Source organism: Schistocerca cancellata, chromosome 6 (assembly GCF_023864275.1).
Source record: "Schistocerca cancellata isolate TAMUIC-IGC-003103 chromosome 6, iqSchCanc2.1, whole genome shotgun sequence".
Lineage (NCBI taxonomy): Eukaryota > Metazoa > Arthropoda > Insecta > Orthoptera > Acrididae > Schistocerca > Schistocerca cancellata.
This window is the reverse complement of record NC_064631.1, coordinates 452127324-452150682: the sequence shown is the minus strand read 5'-3', so window position 1 is coordinate 452150682 and position 23359 is coordinate 452127324. Positions and strand designations below refer to the sequence as shown.

The window sequence follows — 23359 nt, the reverse complement described above, 5'->3', positions numbered from 1 at the left end:
CAGAGGAAGTAAATCTTTCACTTATTTTCCCCAGTACCTCATTCTAAATTATTAGGACCAGTTGTGACCAATTTGAACAGTCAGGAGCATCATCAAATTCTCCTCTGAGGTAATTTGTTTTTAAAAGTTCATTCTTGATGAGATTGAAACTTACCCCTTAAATAGAATCCAGGCTTTCATTTTGAAATGTTTCACGCAATCCTAAGAAAACCCAGATTTCCACTTTTTCAGTGTCCTGCATCAAGACACTGTCCATTTTTGACACATGATAAACTAGCCCTCAAAAAATTCATGGGTTCTTAAAATTTTCATTTTCATCATGGCCCCTTAAAGCAAACTTGAGTTTGCCACAAAATGTTATGCGGTCTATCAGTTCCTCCTGTGTGTACTGCTTCCTTGACATAGTTTCATTGTATGTCTTTATATTAAGGCAGTAAGCACTGTCTGGTTGGCACATAATGTCCACTTTTCCCAGCATGGAAAATTCAGCAAAACCATTTAAACATTTTTCACTAGAATTATGTTTTTTCAAGTTTGTGTAAAAATTCTTTAAGTCTGTGATACCATTCTCAGTCCAGATGCGATCATTACAGTTGGTAACTAAAAAGTAAATGGGAGATGCATTTTTCACTTCACAATCTCTCAGCTGTATTCCACATTGCTTTTATTGCTCGGTTCAAATTACGTATGTACCCTTGCTTGGATATGAACTGTTTTTCTTCTTAAATGATGTTTAGATTGGGTCTGGATTCATCAAGTTCCTTCACTTTCAATATGTGCCTTTCTATAAGTGCTCGTGTTACACATTGTTACCTTATAAATTGCACAATGAATTGTGTCTGCCTTCATAGCTGCATAGTCAGCACAGCTAGGTGCTGTACAGAGGACCTGAGTTTGATTTCTAGTACTGCCCGGGATTTTTATTTTATTCAGAGGACTTGAGCAGGGTGCACACAGCCGTGTGATGTCAATTGAGGATCTACTTGTCTGAATGCTAGTGACTTCAGGTCATGAAAACTGACAGCTGCAGGGAGAGTGGTGTGTTGACATCGCACCCCTCCATACCCCAAAAGGTGACACCATTGACAGAAGATGACACAGTAGTCAGTCAGTACTGATGAGCCTGCCAGAACTTGGGCCCGTGAGGACCTGTGGATGGAGTTTATATTTACATTATGTATTCATATTGTGCTTTTTTTCAGACTCATGGTATGCTGCTGTTATTCATAAGAAAATAAAATTCCCTGTAACTCACCCACAATACATGCACAAAAAGAAACTTGCTAATAATGCAGTTTATCCCACAAATGCCATAAGCAAGAAAGAGCACTAGAGACAGGGTGTATATGACGTGGGACAACAGGGAGGTCTGGGAAAAACCTGGGAATTTTTTCATTCCGGAGAAAACTGGGAAAAACCCTGAAATTTTTTAGAATTCCAGGAATTTTTCATTGTTTTAGTTTTCAGTGGAATGTTTGTATTTTGGGCTGGTAAGAACCGATACTCTAACGAAGGATATTACTGTCCTGCTACTGCAGAATAATACTGCAGCAATAAAACATGAACAAGAGAAAAAAAACAAAAATACAACTTCAGTTGCAAAGGAAATGTGCCTCATATAACAACAAAACACAGTGCTCATACAACCGTCTGCCAACAGCAAAATGTGTCAAAGGCTTTATGAAGACTGTGCAATGCTTCATAACAACAAATTGCCTCCGTTGAGCATGACGTCACTACTGTTTACATTAGATTCATTCAAGCAGTTGCGAATGGGCTCATGTGCATGCACAGTCGAGTTGCGTATGAGTACCTTGTCACACTTCTGGCTACAGAAGTGTGGCTGTTAGCTATACAGGGTGAAGCGAAATTCGCGCACTTGGGCTTCACAGCATGAATCCTCATAAGCCAGCTACAAAAAAATACCTGTCACAAAATTTCTTCCAGCAGGTACATCCAGCAGAAAAAGGACGTTAAAGAGTGGCAATCTGGTAACAATATCAAATTCAAGATGCTGAAGATGATTGCACAGTACTTGTCATTTATGCTACATGTCATAAAAATGTCCATATTAATGACTGCATGATCTTCATGACAGACTAAGTTGTCCTTGGAACAACAGATGATCAAAGTGACCTCCCTGTACATCCAAACACTGCACAATCCGCTGGATCATAGAGCACTGGACCCTTCACAGCAAAGCAGCGTCCACAGTAACAAGAGTAGCATGAACATGTGCTACTAATTCTTTAACATTCGTCAGAAGAGTAGAGTACATGTGCTCCTTCAGATGTCCCCATGGGAAAAAAAATCCAGGGGTTTACGTCAGGTGAATGCAGTGGCCATACAACTGGACCTTAATGTCCAAGCCATTTCCCTTAAAATGTTATGTCCAAATACTGTCGAACATTAATTGCAGAGTGTGGAGGTGCACCATCATGTTGGAATCATATCCTCTGCCGAACACATAGTGGAATATCTTCCAGTACATCAGGCAGATAGTTTGAGAGGAATGCATGATACCTTCGTGCTGTCAACTGCTCAGGCAACATGCTCTGCATGATTCATCCCAACACCACTAATTGTGAAATGTTCGGTTTCGAATTACACTGTTTCCCTAATGGTAATAGATGTGATGTTTCCACAATCCCATCAGTAGAATAACAATAATAATAATAATAATAATAATAATAATAATAATAATAATAATGCCTTGAGATACATACTAAACAGCATGCAGTTACTAGACTCAGTGTTGAAAGGCATAATTAGTTGGACCTTGGTGATAACACATACAAATAGTAATCAAGTTTGGACATTATTCGCAAAGCACTTTGCTAGTCCTATTGGTAACGTAAGGCCCTAACGAAATGTAATGGACCTGAACAAGGCTAGAGTAATAGTTGGTACTAATCCATGGGACCATTAGAGGAGGGTACAAAGAAAACAGGTTTAGCATTGGTAGATGAAGTGGTGCGAATAAATTCATGCTCAGAAAGTGGAAAGGGCTTCTTTCAAAGATGGCCAATCCTCCATTTCTCCAACTGTAGTATGTAAGAGCAAATGTTTTGTAGAAGTCTCGCTGCAATCGCTGTTGAGGATTAAGATGTCAGATACTGTACCACCTGCACTGCATTTATAAAAAACATATACCTCAACCCACGATCGAGCCATCAGCCTCCGGCACGCTAACCCAAAACTCTATCCACTGCATGAGCTGTACAGCACAACTGGTATGTACTGACAGATGGAGTTACCATGCATATGGTTATAGTGTTGCCAGATTGGGACTCTTTATTGTTCTTTTTCTGCTGGATGTAGTTGCCAGACACAATTTTGTGAGAGATGTTTTTTTATTGCTGGCATGTCGGGAGTCACGCTGCGAAGCCTAAGTGTGCAAATTTTGCTTCACTCTGTATAAGCAGTAGCAGCAAGCAGCCAAATGGTACCCAGAAACATTTTACTGGCATGGCCAAGCTGCCAAATTCATGCATGCGCAGCAGTCCCAGGTCTGTGGGTCGGGAGGGGGGAACCAGGGTGTCTGTCCTGAGTGGCAGTTTCAGAATGAGGTGCCAAATTCGTATTCTTGAGGAAAAAACCGTGTTTCACAAAGCGCCTAGCATCCAGCGCACATTGGTCTATCGATAATGCATATGATTTTGAAACACATCCCTGTTGATTTTTGAACACATTAGAAGTTGATTTGTGAATGAATCATAAGTTGATTTTTGAATGTGTGCATAGTGTGTGTGATGTTTCTGCCAGGGGAATCCTGGTGGCATCTGGAAATAAACTTTCCTGCAGGCAGGAGGGGATGGGGCTATACAAGCTGAGCGGAATAAATCTGAACAGATGAATGCCAATTGCTGTTCGTTATGTGGTTGACTGGGCTTGTGAATAATCAGCTTTGTTATAATTACTAGTGAAATCCATAGGTTCAGACTACCAGAGTGGAAATAAAGGACAAACAAGAATAACGGATAAGAAAGATTACATATTATCTTCTCAGTGTATCCAAGAAAATGAAATTTTGACAGAAAAGATTTGGCCAGATCACTACACTACTAAGGACCAGTTGTACAGCTGCTTAAGTTCAGTTCTTGGAGTAGTGCAGAAAACACATTGTATGAACATATAGTCATGCCTAACAGGAAAATAAACGTGGGATATAACTAAACTAGTGATTGTGGCAGGGTTAGTGAAGTCAATGTGAAGTGAGAGCTCAACATTATATGTGAAAACTTAGCTTCTCTTGTGGCTCACTAATCTATAGATAGTGGAGAGCAGCCGTGGTACTTACAATGATAAATAATCACTCGAACTGCTGTCACTTACTGTCAATACTTTTATTCTCACAGCATAAACACAATGTGTGTAGCATAGATCGCACACTACAGAGAACTGATATGGCAAAGATACAGTTGTTCTCACTGTGGCAGTGTAGCGATATCATTGGAGGGTGAGCCAGTTGTTCTCCGTCCCCACAAATCTTCAAGACAAATATTGTTTGTGAAAGCTTTGCTTTTCTTGTAGCAACACTATGTGTATTAAACTGATAACTTTGCCTGTTTGAGTTCATGCTACTTAACAGTGATGTTGCTATTGGCTTACTACATCATGTATCCTATATTTGAATATCTGCTGTCATTGGTTGGCAAGATCACATGACATGAGCTGTGATGGGCTTACAAAAGCGCATCGCAATCTTAATTTCAATGCTTTGGAAAGTAACAAGTGGTGTTACTTGGAATTCACATTTATACTTTCATAATACGAAAATATGTAGTGTGCATGTTGTTGCACATTAAAGATCTTTCCAAAACATGTTTTTTCCCCCTGAATTTTGTTTTCTAAAGTGCCAAGAAATTCTACGCCAGTGTATAAAATCATAGCCATTCAAACAATTGATAACTTTTACAGTTCTGTGTGGAAGTATGCTGTCACTTAACATGGAAAAAGTGTATTTTCACCTGGGAGAAAATGTATTTTTAATCGGGAAATCCGAGAATTTTTTTTACTTGTCCGCTTATACACCCTGTAGAGACAACGTGAAATGTTCACACACTTATTTCCTCTATTCATTCATTAAACTTCTGTTAGGTAGTGTTCTAGTGCACTCTGTCAAGGCAGTTACAAGCTTTTTCTTAGAGCACATAGAATAGCCAATTCCAGAAACAAGAAACTATCTGAAACACTATCAAATCATTAATACTAAATGTCAATCAGTGACACATCAAAGCATGTTAGAGGTATCCAAAGACAGGGATTTAATGGCAGAATTTGAGTCACTGTGTTCATTCCCCTTTGATATAAGCAGTGGAATGTGAAAATTGGGTGAAGGCTGATAGGACATCCTTAGGATGAGCAGGCAGAGCCTTCAGGAGGCCTGTAAGAGCTGTATCTCTGAGACATACAGGTAACTGGCATTTCAAGGTGCAGCCTATAGAAAACCTTCAAACTCTTAAAAAAAGCACCACTCAGCATCAACACTCACTTCCAAAAATGTTGACTGCAATTATTTAAATTTGTATGGGAAATAGTACACAGAGCGATGAGATCTTTCCTGCTGCTGCTCATTTTGCAACAAAAGTTCTACTGCTGTTGTATCATTACATGATGACATCTCTGTCAGTTGCCTCATTATCTGATGCTTTTATTTATCTGTGATTCTCATTATTAAATTCTCTGAGAAATATCTGCCAGATTTTTTCATGTAACCAGATTCTAGAAAGTAGGCATTCTTTGCAACAAAACTCAGTGCAATTAAACTGTTCAATCAGTATACTTTATTTGTATCTGCTTTAAAAATAGCAGTGTATCTGTCTTATTCTTGCTTGAGAATGATTCTTTATTTGAGTACCGTATTTACTCGTATCTAAGCCGCACTTTTTTTCCAGTTTTTGTAATCCAAAAAACTGCCTGCGGCTTAGAATCGAGTGCAGAGTATGCGGCAGTTCTGCAAAATGTTGGTAGGTGCCGCCACAACTAACTTCTGCCGTCGAATATATAGCGCTACACAAGCATGCTTTGCAGGCACAAAGATAAATACTGGCGCCAAAACCTCTGCGTCAGTAAATCAATAAAAAAAAAAATGGGATGGAAGACGTGCTTTTTTCTCCGCCCCGAGTTTCGACCACTGCATTTCCTACATTATCCAACAAAGTAAATACAAATTCCGTATTGTAAATCTTTGAATGTAGCAGCATTTCAATTAACAATGAAAATCCTACTGGCAAGACTGTTTGTGATGTTAGTCAATATGGCCAACTCTATGTTCTGAATTTTTTCCTACCTGTGAGAAGAGATGGTTGCTAGTAGGAACTTTTATGAATTGTGAATCACATGCAGTATTCTCTTCACCATAAGAATAATGTGAATATAAACATTTAGCCATGTATTCTTTCGTGTTTGCTGCTATCTCATTTAAATCCTGTCTGCCTAATAAACTATGAAACTAGAGTGAGACAACAGCAAATGCGGAAGGATATTTATATCCTTATTTCATGTTTATATTCGTATTATTCTTATGCCTAATAGAGATACAGTCAGAAATGAAGCACGGCAATTTACTAGATTTTTAAATCTAAGATGACTAATTTCTGTACAGAATGTAATGTACTAAAGAGGCGTCTGCAAAGATTTACAAACGGAGAAAAATTTTCGCTATACTCTCGTTCAGAACATCTTCTATCATCCGCAGTCTATTATTTGGTTCTTGTTGATCATTATCAAAGAAAGCAGCAGTGTAAGTAACAACAAATAGCAGTCTCTTGCCATTGTTTCGCTAATGAGACGATTCCTCTCTCTCTCTTTTTTTTTTAATAGTAAGCGGCGGTAGCGTGCAGAAAAGCAAGCCATGCCACGAGCGGCGACAGGCCGTAAACACCCATTATCAGAATGTGAAAACAATGCATGACGCAGTACAGCAATGCATTTTCAGCTTAGAGTGATATAAACACCTATAACAAAGAGAACGGCACTTATCAGATCAAAGAAACATAAGTTATCAATTCAAACCAGACGAAGCACGTGGAAAACGAAGGGTACCCGTATAAATACGGACGGAGCGCCTGACTCATAGCAATGGCTACCTGGTAAAGCTTAACTGCTAAGCTTACGACTCGAACCAAACTACTGTAGCTGTCATTCATTCGGCCTAAATTGTGTCTCATATTGCAATGGACCAACTTTGTTTCGATTTAGAGGTGCGGCCTAAAACTTTTCTTTCCCCTTGAATTTCGAGTCTCAAATTTCAGGTGTGGCTTAGATTTGGGAATTTCTTTTCCCTTGATTTCGAGTCTCATTTTTCAGGTGCGGCTTAGATTCGAGTGCGGCTTAGATTCGAGTAAATACGGTAGTGTTGTCAGCTCCTCTCCAACTGGAGGGCCGGGGAGCCATTCATTAGTTTAGTATTAGATAGTATTGCTGCTTCTCACTCAGAGATTTCAGGTACAAACAGTAGTCATGGGAGTCAGGGTCCAATCTGAAAGACCCCAGACAAATAAATGTCTATATCCTGCAAATGTAGCCTGACATTGAACACTGGCCCCACTCAGAGTGAAGCAGTGGTGACAGTTGAATCACAATTAAAAGCCTTAGCAGGCTGAACCCAGACAGCAGCTCGAGGCTGTCAGCAGCTTGCATGGTGCTTCCAAACCCTGTGAGGTGGTTTGCTGCAACACTTTTCAGTTCTGGCAATGTTTTAAGCTGTGAGGAAATTCCAGTTTTTTCCTCCCATTCTCTCACAGTCTCAAATCTGCAATACTTTCAAATCAGCAATCTGCACTGCTAACCTTGGTTCTGCCTTCAGAATAAATGTAAAGAAATATAGAACTGATAATAGTGCTCTTGAAATAATGTACACAACACCCAATTTGGTCTCAGGTCTCCACTATGTTGAGCAAAATCAGATACAGAACATGAGTGCACTTCTGACTTGCATCTACCCACTATGGCTGCTAACATGACAATAAGACTTAATACTACTTTTTTTCTCCTTTCAGCAAAGACAAATGAAAAGGAATCATCAATAGAAATATATTTGCTCAGGTGATTGATATCAAAAGAAACTATTCTGTCATAGTGCAGATTCTATTTTACAACAACCGTCACACAGTATATCAAAGAACTTATTATTTGACTAAGGAAAACATTGAGTTAATTTCTCATTGCTCATACTCACTTGATTGATCACTTAGCACATTCTTTTTATTCCCTTGCATCAATCAAAAAATTTCATCGACTGTTATTTTTATTTGTAAACATATTGGGAACAGCAGCAGTTGTAATGACCTAGTGATAAAATATTGTATAGAAACGACTTGATTACATAAAAACATTTTGGGTGCTGATAACCTTCCATTGAGTGCCAATCACGCAAAAAAACAACAACTTAAAAAGACTTATTCGTAAATGGTGACCAGTTTTGACCTGATGTGGATCACCTTCAGACCGTACTCTGTAATTTAGGGTACAATAGAGTAGAGGGAAACTTGTAATGTAAATGAATATAAATCTTAGTATAATTTCAGCATTTAGTTATATGTAAGTAACCACTTTCTGTACATATTATACAGTTAAAATTTCACATAATATAATGTTAAAAAGTATAATTGACCAGCCAGTGGTATCAGTTAACATGTTACTAGACTGCCTTTTTTGGGATTTGGTGTATGTCAAAGATAGGCTGTACCACACCACTGGTTACTTTGTAATGTGGATGTGTTACTGGTGATGCTGGACTGATTACATGGGTTTTCTGCAGTACATGGCACTACATAAAATGATTTCAGTCAGAAATGAAGGATGACTTACAAGCAACACAATTGTGAAGAACATCCCCGGAGGCTGATCAGAAAGCCTCCCTGGTGCGTCTGACAAACAGGTTTCAGGCACTGTCTCTGGCTGAGCCAGATGCAGCTGCCTGCCCTGTTTCAGAGGATGATTCTCAGCCTTCAAGGTCCGGGCAATCACAGAGGGTGGGCTTATTGGTAGTTGGGAGCTCCAATGTTAGGCATGTAATGGGGCCTCTTAGGGATATGGCGGCTAAGGAGGGGAAGATATCCAGTGTGCACTCCGTGTACATTCCAGGTGGAGTCATTCCTGATGTGGAAAGGGTCCTTCCGGATGCCATGAAGAGCACAGGGTGCAGCCAGCTGCAGGTGGTGGCACATGTCGGCACTAATTCTATGTGTTGCTTTGGATCTGAGGAAATTCTCTCTGGATTCCAGCGGCTATCTGATTTGGTGAAGGCTGCCGATCTTGCTTATGAGATGAAGTCAGAGCTCACCATCTGCAGCATCGTTGATAGAACTGACTGCAGACCTTTGGTGCAGAGCCGGGTGGAGGGTCTGAATCAGAGGCTCAGACGGTTTTGTGACCGTGTTGGCTGCAGATTCCTTGACTTGCACCATAGGGTGGTGGGGTTTCGGGTTCCGCTGAATAGGTCAGGAGTTCACTACACTCAGCTGGTGGCTACATGGGTAGTGGAGGCTGTGTGGTGTGGACTGGGCGGTTTTTTAGGTTAGAAGGCCTCGGGAAAGTATGGGGTGGTCTGCAATCTCAAAGGGTGCATGGCAAATACAGGACATGCTTGGATCAAGGAAAAGTCAGAATTGTAGTTGTAAATTGTTGTAGTTGTGCTGGGAAAGCCCCTGAGCTTCAAGCGCTAATAGAAAGCACAGAAGCTGAAATTGTTATAGGTACAGAAAGCTGGCTAAAGCCTGAAATAAGTTCTGCAGAAATTTTTACGAAGTCTCAGACGGTGTTCAGGAAAGATAGTGTCTCTATCAGTAGTGGTTTATCTTGTAGTGAAGTCGAAGTAGATACTCCTTGTGATTTGGTATGGGTGGAGGTTATACTTAACAGCCGAACTAAGTTAATAATTGGCTCCTTCTACCGACCCCCAGACTCCGATGATATAGTTGCTGAACAGTTCAGAGAAAATTTGAGTCTCGTAACAAATAAATACCCCACTCATATGGTTATATTTGGTGGGGACATCAACCTTCCCTCGATATGTTGGCAAAAGTACTTGTTCAAAACCAGTGGTAGGCAGAAAACATCTTCCGAGATTGTCCTAAATGCTTTCTTTGAAAATTATTTCGAGCAGTTAGTCCACAAACCCACGTGAATTGTAAATGGTTGCTAAAAAACACTTGACCTCTTAGCCACAAACAATCCTAGAGGTGATAGAGAGCATAATGACTGATACAGGGATTAGTCATCGCAAGGTCGTTGTAGCTAGGCTCATACCGTTTCTTACAAATCCACCAGAAACAAATGCAAAATAATTTTATTTAAAAAAAGTGGATAAAGTGTCACTAGAAGCCTTCCTAAGAGACAATCTCCATTCTTTCCGAACTGACTATCCAAATGTAGACGAGATGTGGCTCAAATTCAAAGATATAGTAGCAAAAGCAATTGAGAGATTCATACTTCATAAATTGGTAAGAGATGGAACTGATCCCCCGTGGTACACAAAACAGGTCCGAACGCTGTTGCAGAGGCAACGGTAAAAGCATGCGAAGTTCAGAAGAACGCAAAATTCCGAAGATTGGCTAAAATTTACAGACGCGAAAAATTTTGGCATGGACTTCAATGCGAGATGCCTTTAATAGGTTCCACAACGAAACATTGTCTCTAAATTTGGTAGAAAATCTGAAGAAATTCTGGTCGTATGTAAAGTACACAAGTGGCAAGATGCAGTCAATACCTTGGCTGCGCAGTTCCGATGGTACTGTTACCGACGACTGTGCCACTAAAGCGGAGTTATTGAATGCAGTTTTCCGAAATTCCTTCACCAGGGAAGACGAATGGAATATTCCAGAGTTTGAAACATGAACAGCTGCTAGCATGAGTTTCTTAGAATCAGATGCCTTAGGGGTTGCGAAGCAACTCAAATCGCTTGATACAGGCAAGTCTTCAGGTCCAGATTGTATACCGATTAGGTTCCTTTAGGATTATGCTGATACAATAGCTCCCTACTTAGCAATCATATACAACCACTCGCTCACTGATAGATCTGTACCTACAGATTGGAAAATTGTGCAGGTCGCACCAGTGTTTAAGAAGGGTAGTACGAGTAATCCATCGAACTACAGACCTATATCATTGACGTCGGTTTGAAAAGGGGTTTTGGAGCATATACTGTATTCAAACATTATGAATCACCTCGAAGGGAACAATCTATTGATATATAATCACCATGGTTTCAGAAAACATCGTTCTTGTGCAATGCAGCTAGCTCTTTATTCGCAAGAAGTAATGGCTGCTATCGACAGGCGATCTCAAGTTGATTCCGTATTTCTAGATTTCCGGAAAACTTTTGACACCGTTCCTCACAAGCGGCTTCTAATAAAGCTGTGGGCCTATGGGGTATCGTCTCAGTTGTGTGACTGGATTTGTGATTTCCTGTCAGGAAGGTCGCAGTTCGTAGTAATAGATGGCAAATCATCGAGTAAAACTGAAGTGATATCAGGTGTTCCCCAGGGAAGTGTCCTGGGACCTCTGCTGTTCGTGATCTATATAAATGACCTGGGTGACAATCTGAGCAGTTCTCTTAGGTTGTTCGCAGATGATGCTGTAATTTACCGTCTGGTAAGGTCATCCGAAGACCAGTATCAGTTGCAAAGTGATTTAGAAAAGATTGCTGTATGGTGTGGCAGGTGGCAGTTGACGCTAAATAACGAAAAGTGTGAGGTGATCCACATGAGTTCCAAAAGAAATCCGTTGCAATTCGGTTACTCGATAAATAGTACAATTCTCAAGGCTGTCAATTCAGCTAAGTACCTGGGTGTTAAAATTACGAACAACTTCAGCTGGGAAGACCACGTAGATAATATTGTGGGGAAGGCGAGCCAAAGGTTGCGTTTCATTGGCAGGACACTTAGAAGATGCAACAAGTCCACTAAAGAGACAGCTTACACTACACTCGTTCGTCCTCTGTTAGAATATTGCTGTGCGGCGTGGGATCCTTACCAGGTGGGATTGACGGAAGACATCAAAAGGGTGCGAAGAAGGGCAGCTCATTTTGTATTATCACGTAGTAGGGGACAGAGTGTGGCAGACATGATACGCAAATTGGGATGGAAGTCATTACAGCAAAGACGTTTTTCGTCACGGTGAGATCTATTTACGAAATTTCAGTCACCAACTTTCTCTTCCGAATGTGAAAATATTTTGTTGAGCCCAACCTACATAGGTAGGAATGATCATCAAAATAAAATAACAGAAATCAGAGCTCGAACAGAAAGGTTTAGGTGTTCATTTTTCCCACGTGCTATTCGGGAAATATAACAATTTTATGTAAATGATAGTTGCTACTCACCATATAGCAGAGACACTGAGTCACAGATAGGCAAACAAAAAGACTGTCAGAAAGTGAGATTTTGGCCAACAAGGCCTTCATCAAAAATAGACAACATACACATGCACACTCACACAAATGCAACTGACACACACATGACTACAATTTTTGACCATTGAAACTAAACTCACAGCCTTGTTTCTTATACATAACTTGTGATGACACCCAGCGTAGTATTAAGGTATAAATTCATGCTATATGACATGTATCACATCATTGTACTCTATTGGCTGTGGGTGCTAGGCAAGGAATGGGGCTTCTGCAATTTAACTCCATGACGCCACCACATAGTTACTAGTCAACATAGGAGGGTGGCATCCCCAGTTCCTACTCTGTGCCATTGTCTCCAATGTCATCACAGGGTATAATATCAGATAATTTAAGTTTAACTTAATGTTTGTCACATTAAATTGTTTCCCTCCATTATGTTTTACTCTAAGCTACAGAGTGTGGTGCAAAGATGATTCACATCTCATCAAAACTGGTTACCACTTGTGAATAAACATTTTTAAGCAATCAAAACTGTTCTATATGATATGTTATTGCTAGTGATTTCGCCAACACAAGAAGCTGTTGATTCCTTCTAAAACCATGTTTTTGAGGTGCATACATCAGACTGGAGAAAAAATTTTGGAGTTCGGTTTGAACATTTGAAAAAGTACGAATTTTACAGTCAAATATTTGAGAAATGTTAAAACAATGTGTACCAATAAAGAGTATTTTTCATTGTTTTCATAAAATATTAAAAGATAGCTCTTGCACATGGTGCCTCTCAGTTACAGAGCTGGGATTTTGACTATTAGCATTCCATAAATGAATAAACGAATTGAAACATTCCTTCACCTCTCCCTCTGAGAGACCATTGCACTGTGCAGTGTCATTATTGCCTGCAGGTGAATCTATGCACTCTTAGAGGTGTGTGGCACACGAGATAAATTACCTGAAATACTAGATTTACTGGGAAAGGTTTAGTGGCAGACCTAGTTTAATTCTCTGTACGGCTACAGTATTAAAACAAATCTAAATAAGTCTTGCTTTGGCCTGCAAGAAAATTACATTTTTCGTGTGTCTACAATAAATAATTAATTCCCTATAGGGCCCTAACTGCTTTCTGGAAAATACTGAGATTCGAGCACTACGTGACACTGGAAAACATTCCGCACTAAGAGTCAACACACTGCGTCTCCACAAATAAAAAACAGGTTATCTATAGAAAGAATAGATAAAAATTTGCTCAAAAGCACAACACTCAAAGTGTCCACAGAAGTAAGTAAATTTATTGACTTCCATCAAAACTTGTCCACTGAACCTCTGTTATTAAACACTACCTTCTTCTAGCTAATGGCTACACACCCCTGTTGTCAGGAAGCCTCTGCCTAGCAAACATGTACAAACTAACTAAACTGAAAAACCAGAAAATGACTTACTAGAATTTTACTCACATGCACAGAGTGCACTTGTGAATTCTTGTAGGCTTTCTGTATTGAAAAAATAATTTTGTGGATCATGACCAGTCACCAGGTCCCAACTTTAGAAATGTTTAGATACTATCAAAGATGACCTCTGCTCAGGAGGGCATAAGACTTTCCTTCTACACCCAGGAGGGCTGCCAGTTGTCTCTTTGAAATACTCAGAAACATTTCATCATTCAGGCTTTTCAGCTAATCAGCCTCTTGAAGAGAATTCATGAATTTCCAATTAATGTCTCCCACTCTTGTTAATTATTCTCCTGTGGAAGGAGCCAGCTTTTCTGCCAGGAATCCTCAGAAATTAATTTGCAACAGATGCTGTAGAATACTAACCATCATGAGGAAGTGATGAGCCCTCAGATCTCACTAGTAGTGTCTTACCAGCCCTTAAGCCAGACTACTAGGCCCTGACCAGCCCTTAACCCCTTAACCCAGACTATTAGGCCCTGACCAGCCTTTCAGACAGACCAGGCTCTGGCCAGCTTTTCAGCCAGACTTAGAAGGCTCTTGCCAGCCCTTGAGACAGATGTAGAAGGCTTTGGCCAGTCCTTGAGCCAGACTTAACTGTGCTTTGACCAGTCTTTCCAGCCAGACTAAGCACAGCCTGGCCCTTTCAGCCAGAATTAGCAGGCTTTGGCCAGCACTTGAGCTAGACTTAGCAGGGCTTTGACCAGTCCTTCCAGCCAGACTAAGGGCTTTAGCCAGCCCTTGAACCATACTTAGCAGGCTTTGACCAGCCCTTAAGCCAGACTAGTGAGCCTTAAGCCAGACCAGTTTTTAAGCTAGACTATCAGGCGCTGATAATGAGCCATTTGGATTATAGAAAGACCAACCCACTATCTTCAGGCTGGACAAAGGCCCTTTCCACTGGATCCTGAAAACCAGGTCTGGTGTCCTGAAGCCAAGAGGATTAGCCCACAGTGAGGCAATGTATGATGTATTACAAAATGAAGAAAGATAGCCATTACTTCACAAAATTAGTACACCATTCCACATACATTTTAGCAAAAGGGTCAGTTGCAGCAGACGATGGAGGGTGCCTGACTGTGTCTTTGCTGCATTTTATCTGTTAAGTTTGTGTCTGAGCAATGGAGGGCACCATTAGCACACTGGACTCTATACAGGACACTGGTTCAAAAATGTGCCTGATCATCCAGATTTAAGTTTTCTGTTTATTTTTCTGAAACACTTGTTTTATGCTAGGATGGTATCTATGAATCAGCCACAGTTGATTTCCTTTCCCATCCATTGTCCAGTCTGAGCTTGTGATCCATATTTAATGAGCTTGCTGTTAACAAACATGGGCTTCCTTCCTTTTTCATTATGTAAGCTTATTGCTACTGTATTATACACAATGGAAATGATTTTAGTGGTTGGTTGGTTGGTTTGGGGAAGGAGACCAGACAGCGTGGTCATCGGTCTCATCGGCTGAGGGAAGGATTGGGAAGAAAGTCGGCCGTGCCCTTTCAGAGGAACCATCCCGGCATTTGCCTGGAGCGATTTAGGGAAATCACGGAAAACCTAAATCAGGATGGCTGGACGCGGGATTGAACCGTCGTCCTCCCGAATGCGAGTCCAGTGTCTAACCACTGCGCCACCCCGCTCGGTGATTTTAGTGTCCTGGGAAAACATGTACCACATGAAACCAATAACTTTTAATAATTGAGAATGCTATATTTTCATACTTACCAAGAGAAATTAACCTGTAAAGCTCTGACTCTATATTGGAATGATTGACAATAGCAGACAGTATGAACTGTTGCTACTACAAGTGATAATCAGTAATTTGTGTATGAGGACATGACTATTGCTTTCAGAACAATCAATATATTGATTGAAAATTGTATCTGGTTAACATTTCCATGTCAGCAACATAATATTTTTATCCTTGGTTGCAAGTTTGGAGTGCTAAAATTAACATAAACATGCTCCTACCCATTCACTTGACGAGAAATACAAGTCTCCCATGAACAGCTAGAATTAAATTTTCAGATTAAAATTGAACTCTTAAGTTCTTGGTCATAATTTACAATAGACTGTATTAGCGAATATCCTATCCTTTAAACTATCAACACTCAATAGTGAGTTCTTAAGTTTGGCACAGAGATGTTACAATAACTGCTAGCTTCTTGCCAAGTGCAAAAGACTAGGCAACATGCTTGTACAGATGCTCTATAATTCTATTAAAATATTGTTTCAGGTTCATTCAGTATTTTCTCAAAGTCAGCAGCTGCCAGGAGCAGATGCCATTCTTACAGTGCATGCAGCTCCGAGGTCACTGTGTGCACTTTCAGCTGTAGATAAACGAACAAGTTTCATTGCCTCATCTGATTCTCTAAACGCTGATAGAATATTTAGAGAACTTTCAAAGTTCCATATTGATGGCTCTAGCATACCAAGGCAACATGATGATTGGGAATATTGTTCGAAGAGTAGGTAAAAAGATGTTTTATATGCTCTCATAAATTGTAGAATGTTGTTTACTCAGTAAAAAGGTAACTATAAATTAATATTTTTATTATTTATGTGACTGATGTGTGTTATTTAGCATTATATTGGTGTCTGTTATTGAAGAGTAAACTTATTTATTTGCTTAGAAGATGGAGGACCTTATAAGATGCCTGCAGAGGGTTTTATGTCACAACAAATGCAAATGGAAATGCATTGAGATAATTCTCATTTATTGTTCCATCTCAGTTGCACATTTTTAATTAGATTACATGTTTTGGTCACTCTGGATCATCTTCAGATCTAAGTAGTTGTGTCAGCAACCTGTCTTGTCTGTACAGTACCACATATCAGAGAACTGTAATATGTGTCTCTGGATAGACAAGATGGGTTGCTGATGCAACTACTTAGATCTGAAGATGATCCAAAGTGACTGAAACATGTAACCAAATTGAAAATGTGCAACTGAGATGAAAAAATAAATATGAATTATGTTAATTATCTAAACAGTTGCTGAATCTCTCAAGACAATTATGTTGGCTATAGTGGAAATTCAGTGATTAAAAGTGATATGCAGGCACACACAGTCAGAAAATACTGATAACTGGCTACACCGTATCTGAGACTTTTAGGGATGTGTGCAACACTCTGAAATCTTAGTGATCATATCAGTTCAAAAGTTACATTATTATAACAGAAAGGGAAATGTGTGTAATGTGAATACTTCTCTGTGAATAGGCAGAAATCCATATCTTGGGTTCAATCAATGGTTGACAACCCAAAGTCCATGGACCGCATGCAACTTTGAAACCACTGAGTGCAGCCCACAGAGTTGTAATTGTTTTGGTCATCTTATATGAAACAAAACTACCAGAAGCTAATTTCAAAATGACCCCTTCCCACACAGCAAAGGCTCTTTTCTTATACCAGTCTTTTCTTTGTCTGTGTCAATATAGCTTTCCCAACTTCAAAAACAATATTTTTTGTACATCATTTTGAACATGGCCAAATTGTTCCATGATTTTGAAAAAGCATTTGACTCAGTACCACATCTATGCTCATTAACAAAGGTGTGATCATCTGAAGTATCAAGTGAAATTTGTGATGGATTGAGGAATTTTTGGTAGGGAGGGCAGAGCACATTATCATGGATGGAGAATTAATGATATATGTGCAAGTGACATCAGTTGTGCCTCAGAGAAGTGTGTTGTGTCCCTTGCTGCTCATGTTGTATATTAATGACATTGCAGACAATATTACTAGTAACCTCAGAATTTCTAAAGATGGTGCAGCTATCAATAATGAAGTACTGTCTGAGATAAACTGCACAAACATCCAGTCAGATCTTGATAAGATTTTATTAAAGTGGTGCAAATACTGGCAACTTGCTTTAAATGTTTAGTAATGTAAAATCATGCACTTCACAAAATGAGATAACGTAGTATCCTATGACTACAATTATGCAATTGTGAAGCCTTGTACTACAAATATGAACAAACTTTTTCTCCAAACTTGCATTAAATTATGCCTTCTGCTTAGCTATAAAAGCCAAAATATGTTGTCATTAACCTTTTTCTTGTTAAGTAAAATTACACTTTAAAAACAAGCAATTAGTTTCTTTTGTGACACTAGTGCACATGATTTATTTTAAGTGAATTTCAGTCAGTGTCATTGGCAAAACTAGACAAACAAATGTTGTTGAGAGGAAACAAAGCTCTTTGTTTTTGTGGCAGACGGGTCCTTTTCATCCTGGGAACTGATAGCCTTGCCTCTTCTTTCTAATCTTCTCCACCGTACTCCTCTTTCTTTCGTGAGGAAGGACCCTGCCCTCTCCATCTCCCAAACCTCACCAGTGATTTTCCTCTATTACTCTTCCTTCCACTTTAACCCGTCTGCCAGAATAAGGAGCCACTGGCTCCAAAAGCTTGCACATTTCCTTAACATTTATATGTATTTCTCCTGCCACCACTCCGTGAGCAGACTTTTTTATCCATTCAGTGATATTTATTTTCAAGGAGTGTGGTGTGTGTGTGTGTGTGTGTGTGTGTGTGTGTGTGTGTGTGTGTGTGTGTGTGTGTGTGATAATTTGTCACATAGCTGAGAATACATCATTGGTAGAAAAGCAGAGGTGAGTTTTTTTAATTTTACAAAAATGTAGTTACATACCTGCATATGTACACAAATGTTTTGATGATCAGCATTAAATTTTCAGGACTTAGTTCTTTTTTACTAATTTCAGTCCGAAGTAGTACTTCCCAAAATTTATTACATGTCTTGTTTTAAATAATAATGTATTACATTGCTATCAAAGTTTATGACATCAAAACCTGTGACAACAGTTTGAAGTGAGTTCCAGCAATGATTTTGTGGTGACATATAGTTCATAACACATCGATAGTGCAAGAGTTTGTTTTTTTCTCAGAACTGCATTGTTGTTTCTGACTCTGTGACACCACCATGTACTTTGAATATCTCTCTCAAGTAATGCTTGTATCTGAGTTCTTCTTTGGAGGAAAAGAACTCCTTCAGGAATCAGCAAAACTCATGCCACCATGAGAATGGAAACCGAAAACTACCACACCAGTTTAATTTCAAACAATATGATCAACATCATTGGTAGGTATTGAGTAGAATTGGGGAGAAGAGGAGTTTGTGGCACAACTTGACAAGAAGAAGAGACCGGTTGGTAGGATATGTTCTGAGGCATCAAGGGATCACAAATTTAGCATTGGAGGGCAGTATGGAGGGTAAAAATCGTAGAGGGAGACCAAGAGATGAATACACTAAGCAGATTCAGAGGGATGTAGGTTGCAGTAAGTACTGGGAGATAAAGAAGCTTGCACAGGATAGAGTAGCATGGAGAGCTGCATCAAACCAGTCTCAGGACTGGAGACCACCACCACCACCACAACAACAACAACAACAACAACATGATCAACATCAGTACAATTGCTCTTCCCGATTTTGTCAATGATTTAATCACAAATGGGCAGTTCAACTACTACCTCATCATCATCATCATCATCATCATCACCAACAACAATATGTTCCGAATGAAGAGGCTATTGGAAATCAAAGAATACTGGAATTGTCGCAGCATCTACATAATTTGGCAAGTCAGAACCTGTTTTCAGAAGGTGCATTACATACAATATGGCTAAACCACCTCCCATCAGCAATAAATATGGCTTTGGTGGTAAGCTTGCACAGGATAGAGTAGCATGGAGAGCTGCATCAAACCAGTCTCAGGACTGGAGACCACCACCACCACCACAACAACAACAACAACAACAACAACATGATCAACATCAGTACAATTGCTCTTCCCGATTTTGTCAATGATTTAATCACAAATGGGCAGTTCAACTACTACCTCATCATCATCATCATCACCAACAACAATATGTTCCGAATGAAGAGGCTATTGGAAATCAAAGAATACTGGAATTGTCGCAGCATCTACATAATTTGGCAAGTCAGAACCTGTTTTCAGAAGGTGCATTACATACAATATGGCTAAACCACCTCCCATCAGCAATAAATATGGCTTTGGTGGTACATGGAAATTTACATTTATCTACCTTTGCAGAGAAGACAGGTGCATTTTCTGTTTGTCCCTTAAGGCACTCACTGAAAATTACTTCGCTACAATAAATAGTGCGAGACACTCTGGTTCACAGCAATGTTACAGAAAGCAACACACTAGCACTTGTCAGAAGTCAACAAAAATCACACTTCTGGGTGGTGCTGGTATCACGTTAAATTTGGAGATTGAGCTAAGAAGTTGAAACAACTGTGTGGTTATCCAGATGCCGAAAGTGACTGAAAGGGGATGTTAACACCACAAATAACGCTTAAGGTGCCCACATATGCTAAACAAAAGTGAGTGAACCACAGTTCCAGTTCCTCAGAGTGCATGTGTAGATGAAAGTGTCAAGTGCTTCATTGATATGCAGTTTTGTAAAAGACATGCAGAATGGAATTGAATATTTAATTAACAGTGGTTCAGATATTAGCATTTTCCCCTTTAGTGCCTTGAGCCAACATGTCGTCAGCAAGATTGCACATTAAAAGCAGCAAATAATGCAGTTGTCCCCACTTTGGTGCAACTTACCTGTCGGTGAAACTCAGCCTACAAATATGCGGTAAATGGATTTTCATGATTGTCACATTCTCTTACTCCATCTTAGTAGAGGCATTTTTAAATCATTTTAAACTTTCAGTTGATACACACAATCATCAGCTGAATACAATGGATCTTCAGTATAAAATCCTCCCCACTTATGAAATTTGTTGCTAACAATCCAACCCAGTTCAAAAGTAATAGCAGTGTGCATAGCTATAACACCACGAGAAAGGATGATCTTCACTACATAGGGATAAATCTGACTTTGGCATAGAAAGGGGTAAATTATGCTGCCACAAAAGTCTTTGGTCACCTATCAAACAACATCAAAAGCCTGACAGATAGCCAACTAACATTTAAAAATAAATTAAAAGAATTTCTAGATGACAACTCCTTCTACTCATTGGCTGAATTTTTAGATATAAATTAAGGGGGAAAAAACAATAACAACTTAAACATTAGTGTCATGCAATATTTTGTGTAATGTAATATCTTGTACAGACATATTTTATTAACTTGACACGTTCCACATCATTATGAAGTGTCATATTCATGATCTATGGAACAAGTATTAATCTAATCTAATCTAATATCCAGTCAGGCTCAAGTACAACTGCCACTGCCACTGAGGACAAAGATCCATTTCAGCAACTTACCCTGAGTTATTCACACCAATCACAACTTGAAAGGAAGCATGACATTCAACAGTACACTACATTTAGACAATACATGGACTGGACTGCATTTCAAAAAGTGGTTGGATGCAGGTGTTATACACAGCTCAGACAGCCTCTGGTCGTCACCACTTCATTTGGTGAATAAAAAAGATGATACTCACTGACTGTGTGGTAATTTTAGAGCCCTAAATACTAGGACTGTCCCAGATCCTACTCCATTCCCAATGTCTAGGACTTTACAGATGCATTACACAGTGCATCAATTTTTAGTGTATTTGTGACAAGGCCTATATCCAAATTCCAGTGGCCATCTGTAACATTCCCAAAAAGGCCATTGTTACCCTTCTCAGGTTTTTTCAGTTTCGTTTTATGTGGTACTGTTTAAGCATTTTATCCCAGAGTTGGCAGCACTTAATAGATGAAGTTTTGAGAGGTGTACGATTTTGTTCCACATGTATATGGTTTTTTTCTCATCATGACAAAGAGCAAAGAGTTCACTTACAGTTGAGATTTCGATGTTTTCAGGAGTATGGTGTCCACCAGATTGCAAACAAGTCCACATTAGGGAAACTGACTGTTAATTTTTTAGGATACCAAACGTCAGCAGAGAGTATCAAACCTCTCCCCTGCTGTGTGCTTTAAGATGTGTTTGGGTACGGTAAGCTTTTATTGACAATACATACTGAAAGTAGCATAAAGAGAGGCCACTCTCAATGCCATTCTAACAAGAAACACCACCACTGTCAAGCACACATATCATGGACAGAAATAAAGAAGGAAGCCTTTAACAAATGGAGACACATTGTCATTGGCTGCGATACTCTCTTACCCAGGCCTTAGCGCACAATTAGCCTTGACACTAGGTTCTAGCCAAACAGCCATTGGCACAGTACAGCAACAGCAGATATCAGGAACTTGGTAGCCATTAACATTCTTTTCTTCTTTCTAACTTTCACTGGCACAGACCCGTTAGTCAGCAATACACTGAGAGTTCCTCACAATGTCTGAAGCTGTAAAATACTTCCACTGTGGCTCGAGGCAAGAACTTTCACCAGCTTCACCAATCATCAATCTGTAATCACTGCGTCCCAGAAAATTAATCAGAAAAACCCACCTTGCCCTGTAAGACACCTAGACTCTGTAGAACAATTTACCATGGACAGTTGTCATATAAGCAGTTTCTAAGACATTGGCCTATTGTATCTCATGGGCTTGCAGTGAAATAACTGGAGTGCCATGGCCTGACCTGATGAATGCTTAAAGCACAGATCCACATTGGTAGCTCCAGTTACAAACTAAAAACTATCTTTATTCCAGCATTGCAGATCACATGGTGTGACACTGCCAAAGGTCAACAATGCCCATCTACTCCCATGGCACAACACGAAAATGTATTCTGAACTGTTCAAGGTCTGCCCTACCCCAGCGATTGTGCTTCTGCAGATGCTGTGACTCAACGTATTACAAAGCTGGAGACTGATGAATTGTGCCATCAGTTGAAAAGAGCTTGTTTACATTGTCAACAAAGTTGGTTGACACACGGTCACTTCTGTTAGAGATATAGTTACTCTCGCAACAAGATGTACACACACTTCTCTTCTCCAATGGACACAAATACTTGTTAACAATAAAATACCGCTCTAACCATTGGTAAGAGGCTATGCCAGTCACTGATGTTTTGGCAGAAATGGTGGTTAAAAATTCATCCACATGTGGATCACCAGATTTGGAGTTCCAATCACAGTGGACATGAATTGAGTTCCAGTCACAGCGACCATGAATCACACTTGATAGTTTGACTGCTTGCTTTTTACCAAGCTCACTAAACTATGTAGAATCTACCACCTCAAAACCACGAATTATCACACTGCAAGCAACATAATTATAAACCAACTGCACAAAACACTCAAAGCAGAGCTCGTGTGACACATTGCCTGACCTATTACTGTGTTTAAGAATGGCTGTAAAAACAGATATTAGCTTGGTCCCGAGTCAGTTAGGCTACAGACAACAAACATACATTCTGGCAAACCTCATAAATAGCAAAGAAGAGACAACACCCTAAGCCCACTTATTGCAAGAGCTCACACAAACACTTCAGCACACAATGCAGCAACTCCTTCATGCAGCACCAGTGTCTTGTGGCATCAAGCAAGTATATTATCACTAGAACCTCCAGAACTGTTTGCATATTTGGTTGCATGTTGATGCAGGCAAGCTGCAAACTGTAGCTGTTTCTCCCTTATGTTGGGCCATATCAGGTATTACAACG

At 39.7% G+C, this 23359-nt stretch overlaps 1 protein-coding gene across 2 annotated transcripts in view; it reads left to right on the top strand.

The window, feature by feature from the left end:
* The window catches only part of LOC126191523 (murinoglobulin-1-like), a 272234-nt gene that overhangs the window by 118403 nt on the left and 130472 nt on the right, over positions 1-23359 (top strand). For both annotated transcript variants that reach the window (XM_049932422.1, XM_049932423.1), the window contains one exon: positions 16037-16268. In XM_049932422.1, the coding sequence (XP_049788379.1) occupies positions 16037-16268 (232 nt within the window). The remainder of the gene's footprint in view (positions 1-16036; positions 16269-23359) is intronic.